This window comes from Musca autumnalis, unplaced genomic scaffold (assembly GCF_047663935.1).
Source record: "Musca autumnalis isolate F117 unplaced genomic scaffold, ASM4766393v1 scaffold_3, whole genome shotgun sequence".
Lineage (NCBI taxonomy): Eukaryota > Metazoa > Arthropoda > Insecta > Diptera > Muscidae > Musca > Musca autumnalis.
In genome coordinates, this window is record NW_027411866.1 from 51,904,960 (window position 1) to 51,913,403 (window position 8,444).

Below are 8,444 nucleotides of genomic sequence, written 5' to 3' on the forward strand. Positions count from 1 at the left end.
GAGTGGAGGCCATTGAAATTATATGGACATCCTAAAATCCGCACAATCTTCACCGTTTGGGTTTTTTTTATATTTTTCGTCATTTATTGATGACCTCCTCTCATTATTTTGTTGAGACTGATTAATTGATTCATTTAATTTGGATTTCTTAGAATGCCACGCAATGGTAGATGTTGGTATGTTGAAAGATTTTCCTACCTTTGCGTAGCTGCCACCACATTTTGTGCGCATGTCTAATGCGTTCTGTATTGCTTCCATTTTTCTTTTACGAACTTCCTGCGCATCGTTTGGCAGTTTGCACTGTTTATAATAACGTTGAAAAGAGGAGCGTGGGATTTTGAATTTTATGGCAACCTGTGCTTGACTATGTTTTATAAAATATAATAAATATAAATATATTTTCGGGCGATTTCCTTATTTCGTGTATCAAACACGCTATTTAAGTCCAATTTCAATGAAAGTGTACATTCCGATTTTATTTTTAGTTCGATGATTGGGAATTCCGTTTTATTGCAGAAATTTCCAGTACAAAATATATTCCTTTATTTTTTATTTATTTATTTATCTTATCCACAGAAGAGAATATATAATTACTTACTACTGTTGGTATTGTCATCTGTCAACTCATCATCCGAGGTAGAATGCATTGCATTATCATGCGTAGGCCTACTAGGAGGCACGGTGACATACTGTATATCCGAGGTAGAAGGCATTGCATTATCATGCGTAGATCTTTGATGTGTAGGTGGCAGACTAATATATTCCAAATCTGAGTCAGGAGGCACGGTGACATATTGTATATCCGAGGTAGAAGGCATTGCATTATCATGCGTAGATCTTTGATGTGTAGGTGGCAGACTAATATATTCCAAATCTGAGTCAGGAGGCACGGTGACATATTGTATATCCGAGGTAGAAGGCATTGCATTATCATGCGTAGATGTTTGATGTGTAGGAGGCAGACTAGGAGGCACGGTGACATATTGTATATCTGAGGTAGAATGCATTGCATTATCATGCCTAGATATTTGATGTGTAGGAGGCAGACTAGGAGGCACGGTCACATATTGTATATCCGAGGTAGAATGCAATGCAAAAAAATTGTTCATTGCTTCACATTGCTTTTGGAACGTGCTTTCCATTAAATCTTTTAAAAATCTACGTTTGGCTTTTAAACATGTTATTTAGAAGCCCAGTAGCATTATTTAAAAAATCACGCGTGTTACTTGAATTCATTCTAAAATAACCAATGAAATTTAAGGTACAATTTACCAATCATTCTATTTTTTAATATGGGAGGCATAGCGTGCCTATGCCTCCAAATTCCATAAACATCGGTTCGTTAGTTTTCGAAATCTATTACATAAAATTTAAATGCATAGTATAACATAAGAACATTTGATCACGGAAACAACCACTTGTCTCGCAAATCATTATGCAAACCGATGCGTTCATTACTTTTCCAAATACATAAGTATAACGAATATAAAAATAGGACTTACCTTTACTATTTCTTCAAAATTCTTCACGGTGTCTCCTTCAAATCTTTTGTAAATGTGTTGCGCTGTTAAAAAGAAAAAAGAAAGATGTTTTTTTAGAATTTGTGTGTATATTAAAAATTTTAATAAATTTTCATATTTTTTTTCCTTTTTTTTTTCAATTGTCATAATTTTTATTTTGGTCAGGTTAGAAAATAACATGTTGGGCAACTTGGGTGATTTGGGCAAGTTGTATGATTTACTGTATAGACAGGTAATGTATGTCGAAAAAGAAACCAATTAAACTTCATTTCGAGGTGGACATTTGTTAAGAGGTCGCCTTAAAAATCTCATACCTTATATAAAATATATTCTTACCTTATATAAAATTTCGCTTTGATCCGACAATTCTTGCAACCTTTTTTTCCTTTTTTTTCAATTGTCGTAATTTTCATTTTGGGCAGGTTAGACAATAACATGTTGGGCAACTTGGATGATTTGGGCAAGTTGTATGATTTACTGTATAGACAGGTAATGTATGTCGAAAAAGAAACCAATTAATCTTCATTTCGAGGTGGACATTTGTTAAGAGGTCGCCTTAAAAATCTTTTAAAAATCCACGTTTATTATCGTTAAGAGGTCGCCTTAAAAATCTTTTAAAAATCCACGTTTATTGTCCTTCAGGGGTCGTCTTAAAAATCTTTTAAAAATCCACGTTTATTGTCCTTCAGGGGTCGCCTTAAAAATCTTTTAAAAATCCACGTTTATTGTCCATTTGAGAATCAATTTTTGAATTTCTCATTTATTTACATTTCATTTACATAACAAAAACGTATTTAAAATAGATAGGCAATGGCCAGTTGGTCATGTGGATCACCACTCAGCAAAGCATAATGGATGCATAGCATAAGTATCAATAATATTGGAATCCTGTTCAATCGAAGAGGGAAACAGATAGGATGGCAAATCCTTTGGAACACTCGTGCTTTTTAATTTCCTCAATAGTTGCCCGTTTCAGCGGATCCACCTGCAATAACGTTGACGTGCCGGTACGGTTTCTTTATACATGGCTCGTAAAATGGCCATGGCATTACTTTGAATGTCATAGTTAAACATCATTTTCAAGGCCAGAGGATAGCGATGTATATTTGCATTGGCAGAAGTGTCCATAGTTTGCTGAAAATAAAAAAGAAAATAAATATTAAAGTTGTTCGATGCTGAAGTTGCTATGAGGTCTTCTATTCCATAGAAGATCATTTTGGTACTATTATCTTCCATAGACGACCCCTTTGGAAGTTTTATATTCTACAAAGGACACCTACGCAGTTGTCCTATTAGATGGAAGACCCCTACGGAGGTGTCCTATTGTATAGAAGTCCCCTACGGAGCTCTCCAATTCTACAGAAGACCCTACGGAGCTCTTTTATTCCATAGAAGACCCCTTCGGAGCTCTTCTGTTACATAGAAGTCCCCTACGGAGCTCTTCAATTCCATAGAAGACTTCTACGTAGATCTGCTAATCCTTAGAAGTCCTCTTCGCGTTTCTTTTATTCCGTAGAAGACCCCAATGGATATTTTATATTCTATAGAAGTTCACCACGGAGTTCTTCTATTCTAAAGAAGTCCCCGACGTAACTCTTCTATTCTATAGAAGACCCCTACAGGGTTCTTCTGTACTAAAGAAGGCCATTATAGAGTTCTTCAATTCTATAAAAGGCCCCTACGGAACTCTTCTACTTTAAGGAAGTCCCTACGGAGTTCTTCTGTTCTAAAGAAGTCGCCTATGGAGCTCTTCTATTCTATAGAAACCCCCTTACGGAGCTCGTCTATTCCATAGAAGATTCTTTACTGAACTTTCCTATTCTATAGAAGACCCCTTACTGAGCTTGCCTATTCTATAGAAGAATCCTACCGAGCTCTTATTTTCCATAGAAGACCCCTACGGAGCTCTTCAATTCCATAGAAGACCCCTACGGCGATATTCTAATCCTTAGAAGACCCCTTCGGAGTTCTTCTATATCATAGAAGACCCCTTCAGAGTTCTTCTATTTTATAGAAGACCCATTTGGAGCCTTTATATTCTATAGATGCCACCACGTAGTTCTTCTATTCTAAAAAAATCCCTACGGAGCTCTTCTATTCTATAGAAGTCCCCTACGGAGCTTTTCTATTCTATAGAAGTCCTCTATGGAGCTCTTCTATTCCATAAAAGACCCCTACGGAGACGTTCTATTCCATAGAAACTCCACGGAGCTCCTATATACTATAAAAGACCCCTCTATACAATTGGAGGCCTCTCCATAGGGGTCTTCTATACAATAGATTTCCTTAGAGGTCTTTTATAGAATAGAATTGCTTCGTAAGGTTCTATGGAATAGAACAACTCCGTACAAGAAAATTTTGAATCCATCCACTTACCAAACCCATAGTGCCACCGCTTACACCAGAAAATCCAACTTCCGCTGACGAATTTAATTTAAAATCTCTGCTCTGATCATGTTCTTCCAATTTTCTTTCCGCTTCCAAAACATCTCGAAATTGTGCTGCAGCTGAAAAAAGAGCTGAAATAAATAATAAAAAGCCTGAAATAGGTGTTGCCATGTCTAAACGTTGACCAATGTTGACAATTTTTGTTGGGGAAGTTTTGTGACTGCAGGGTACCTCAAATGTTCCATTACGGGTAGTTTAGTTAGAAAATGTAGATAGAACCTTAAAAATATCGAAAATAAAGAGGTATCGATATATAGCCCCTTAAACCTAACAACCTAAAACATTTACATATCGTCGGTGTCATTCTAAGTGTTGAATACGCAATTTTTGATTTTTGTAGATACAGGTGGTTTCTAGGAGTTTCCGGTATGCTCTTTCTGAATTGTTGGTCGGCTTTCTCCTATCTGCTCTAGTTTCCGAGATATCCATGATCCGACACGAAATATTGAACTTTTTCCAGTTTTGAAATTACTATATAAAAGCAAGTTTAAAAACACATTTCAAAAATCAGAACATTCATTTTCCAATTAGAAGTTTTTAATTTATTAAGGCGAAGATGGAAATTTTTTGTCACTTTGTTCCCATGATAGAACAAATATAAGGTAAAGTTAATACTACAACAAATACAACTCGAACAACAACCACAAAGGAATTTATTTTTGTTTGTAACGTTACTGCCAGTTGTATTTGTAAACAAAACAAGGAAATGTCTATAAATTATTGGAATTTAAAAAACTAATAATTTTTCACATTTGGTTGAATATTTTGGAAAACATGAATGAAAATTCGTTACATTTTCAATTTTTATGTTTCCACATCATTCTACTAAATGCATAAATTCTCGCAGAAAGTAGATTTCTTGCAGAAAAGTTTGGGGTCGCTGGAAATTCATAGAAAAAGGAGAAGCTGTTTCAATGTTTCGTTTTAGAAATCAAAGAAGCACATGTTTATTAGGGATTTATTTTTTTAAATTTTAACAAAATACCTCACATATTAACAAACGTTGTATCGCCTCTACAAGCGGTGATTTACTGCGCGGCTTATCGTTCGAACTTGGAGGAGGTTACATATCATTGATATGAAGAAGTCTTTCTGGGAAATGGTTTTTTCCGAATGATATATTTTTTTCTCAAAAATATATGTCCCTAATGTACATCGAAATAGAAATAAATGTATAAAATGTCATATGAAATTTGACACTAACACTACAACCCAGTTCAGTCAGCTGGGTATTGCTGCTACCTTTTCTTGTTCTACCATGCTTTGTTCCATATGTTGTACAATAAGTCATGGTAGAACAATATAAGCTAAGAGCAATACCCAGCTGACTGAACTGTACTGTAATGTTAGTCCCAATTTACATTAGGAGAGTTTACTTGCCGCAAGTAACAGTTGGTAGAAGACACACGTAAGGGGAATGGAAATGGAAAAAAATGCTCTTACCGGCAATTCTCAGGCAATTCATTTTATATTTTTCGTATTTCACATTATTTTCATTGTTTTGAAAACAAAACTTGTAGGAACAGAATTGCCTTTTATAAACGCCAGAGGCAAGTTTAAAAAGGAACGAGAAAAATTGTCGTAAGTAAACTCGGCTAATGTAAATTGGGACTAAGTGTCAAATTCCATACGACATTTTATATTTTTGTTTCTATTTTCGATGTATAATAGGTCCTATATATATTTTCTGAGAAAAAAATATATCATTCAGAAAAAAGCTATATTCCGTAAAGACTTCTTCATGTCAATGATATGTAACCTCTTCCAAGTCCGAGCAACGTGCGCACACTATAACACCTCTTATAGAAGCGGTACAATATTTTTTAATATGTATGATATTTTGTTAAATGTGCTTCTTTGATGTCAAAAACAAAAGTTTGAAACAGCTTCTCATTTTCAATGAATTTTTAGCGACCCCAAACATTTTTGCAAGAATTCTACTTTTTGCGTGAAATTATCCATTTAGTAGAATGATATGGATACTTTCAAATTGAAAATGTAACGAATTTTCATTCATGTTTTTCAAAATATTCAATCAAATGTGAAAATATTAGTTTTATAAATTCCAATAATTTATAGACATTTCCTTGTTTTATTTACATGTACCGGTGACAGCAACGTTACAAAAAGAAACAAATTCCTTTGTGATTGTTGTTGAGTTGTATTTGTTGTAGTATTTACTTTACCTTCTTTGTTCTACCATGGTCATAAGTGTGGATTTGGATCAAATCGATAAAAAATTCTATTTTTAAAAAATTCTCTATATCTTTTATATTCCAATACATATTCCTCAATATTTTTACAAATATGTTCTATATATTTGCATATTTTTTTTAATAATAAAGATACGAAATTCTGGTTGGACCAAAATTCGTTTCAAAGAAATCTGAATTCAATAACAGGGTCATATTTTGTATTTATACCCTCAGCCTTTAGGCTATGAAGGGTATATACACTTTGATACGACGAAAATGTGCCTCATCGAAATAATGGTTTCAGACCCCAAGTATGTTTGGACGAAATGTGTTTCAGACAATTTGGAGTCGATCTAGCCATGTCCGTCCGTCTGTCTGTCTGTCTGTCCTGCTGGCTGGAGCGCAGGATAACTCTCGAACGGATGAACCGATTCGGTTCAAATTTTGGCTTTCGTAATATTTTGCCCAAACTTAGTTTAAGTTCGAAGATGAGCTACATCGGTCCACTCCTTCCGGTACCTCCCCCACAAAAGTTCGAAAATGTTCGGAAAGTTTGTGCGCAGGATTACTCTTGAAGTGAGTGACCGATGTGGTCCATACTTTGTATAGCGTAAACTTTCTACCAGAGTAATATGAGGTTCCAATATGGTCTCAATAGGTCCACTCCGTCGGGTACCTGCCACACAAAATTTAGGAGAAGTTCAGTTTAGGGCCATCTCTCGAATCGCTTTGATTTTTGTTTTAACAACTTGTATTCACTGCCCTCTATACGAAGGTACAAGTTTCATCAAGGGCAAGTTCGTACTTCCTGAGATAATAGCACGAAAGCTGCAAAAAACCCCTATGACACCGTGTGAGGTGGTTGGAGCGCAAGATAACTCCTGAACGGATCTGCCGATTCGGTCCAAAATATGACCTTAGTAATATTTTGTCCAAACATAGTTTAAGTTTGAAGATAAGCAAAAATGTTCGGAAAAATTGTTCGTACGGTAACTCTTGAAGGGAGTGCCCGAATTGGTCTACACTTTACACATCCTTATATATCTACCAGATATAGATCAGGTTCAAATATGGATTATATTTGTCAACTCCATCCGGTACCTCCCACACAAAATTTCGGATAAGTTCACTTTAAGACCTGCTCTCGAATCACTTTGATTTTTGTTGAAGCAACTTGCATTCGCTGCCTCAATTACGATGGTAAAAGTTTTTTTAGGGGCATGTCCATACTTCTTGAGCAAACAGCCCGAATAGTGTAAAAACACTCTATGGCACCATATGTTGTGGCTGGAGATCCACTTCCATAACGGTCAATGTCGATCTATTCCTTTTAGTATATCCTCCGCAAAACTTTTGATCTTTAATCCTAATCAACATTTATGTCGGTTCAAACGCCCAAAAGTTTTAAAACCACCTAAATACATACGTTTTTTGGGAAAAAAATTGTTTCAATATACACAGGCTGAGGGTATATCTCTGTCGGCAAAGCCGACTGATGCGTTTTTACTTGTTTTGTTGATATTTGCATATATTGCATATGCACAAAATATGCAAAAAAAAAAAAAAAATAATTATAGAATATGCAAAAAGTTTTTGGCCGAAAATCGTCATAAAAGTCGTAAAATGGACAATTAAAGTCGGAAAAATCATAAATACCTTCAAAGTATTCTAAATTAAGATTGTTGGCCGTTTAACGTCGATTTTTACCAGATAATTATGTTATTGAGAACCCTTACCACAGTGTAGTGTAGGGTATAAAAATATGGTTATATGCACATACAGTGGGTAAGTAAGCGCCGACTATGGAACGACAATCACAGGGTATCGTTTAGAGCGTCATCGAGGGAATGAGAGGAAGCCAAAACTGTGGCTTTAGATCCCAAAAATAAAATAAATTCGTCAAATTATGGGCAAAATTTTGAAAACGTTAGGTATGCCCTAATTATCAAACTTAGACGCAATAATATGTACCATTGAAGGACATTTGATACTAAAAATGAATCAAAGTAACCGATTTCTAAAATATATAACGATATATTCACATATTGTGTATGAAAATTACCTTAAAGTAACCTTTACTTATATCGTTCTTAATTATGTGGCCAGGTCGATTTATGACTATTTTAATAAATCGTGGTTTCTTTCGTATAAACGAGGGAGAATTAAAACATGTTTTGGCTTTATTTGAAAGTGCTTACCGTGTACTTTATTTACAAATTTTGTTCCATATAAATATTCAAATATTTGGAACGTAGCAAGTCAAATACTTTTTAATACGATG

The 8,444-nt window shown here is 34.9% G+C and overlaps 1 protein-coding gene across 1 annotated transcript; it reads right to left on the reverse strand.

Moving 5' to 3' along the window:
- Positions 1 to 2,477: 2,477 nt before the first annotated feature.
- On the reverse strand, positions 2,478 to 4,025 carry LOC141399844 (serine/threonine-protein kinase Pink1, mitochondrial-like). The gene is made up of 2 exons (XM_073979174.1): positions 3,897 to 4,025; positions 2,478 to 2,654 (listed from the first exon to the last, which is right to left on the reverse strand). Exons 1-2 carry the CDS (start codon positions 3,903 to 3,905, stop codon positions 2,493 to 2,495), a joined length of 171 nt encoding a protein of 56 aa, XP_073835275.1. The 5' UTR covers positions 3,906 to 4,025; the 3' UTR covers positions 2,478 to 2,492.
- Between the last annotated feature and the right edge of the window lie 4,419 nt (positions 4,026 to 8,444).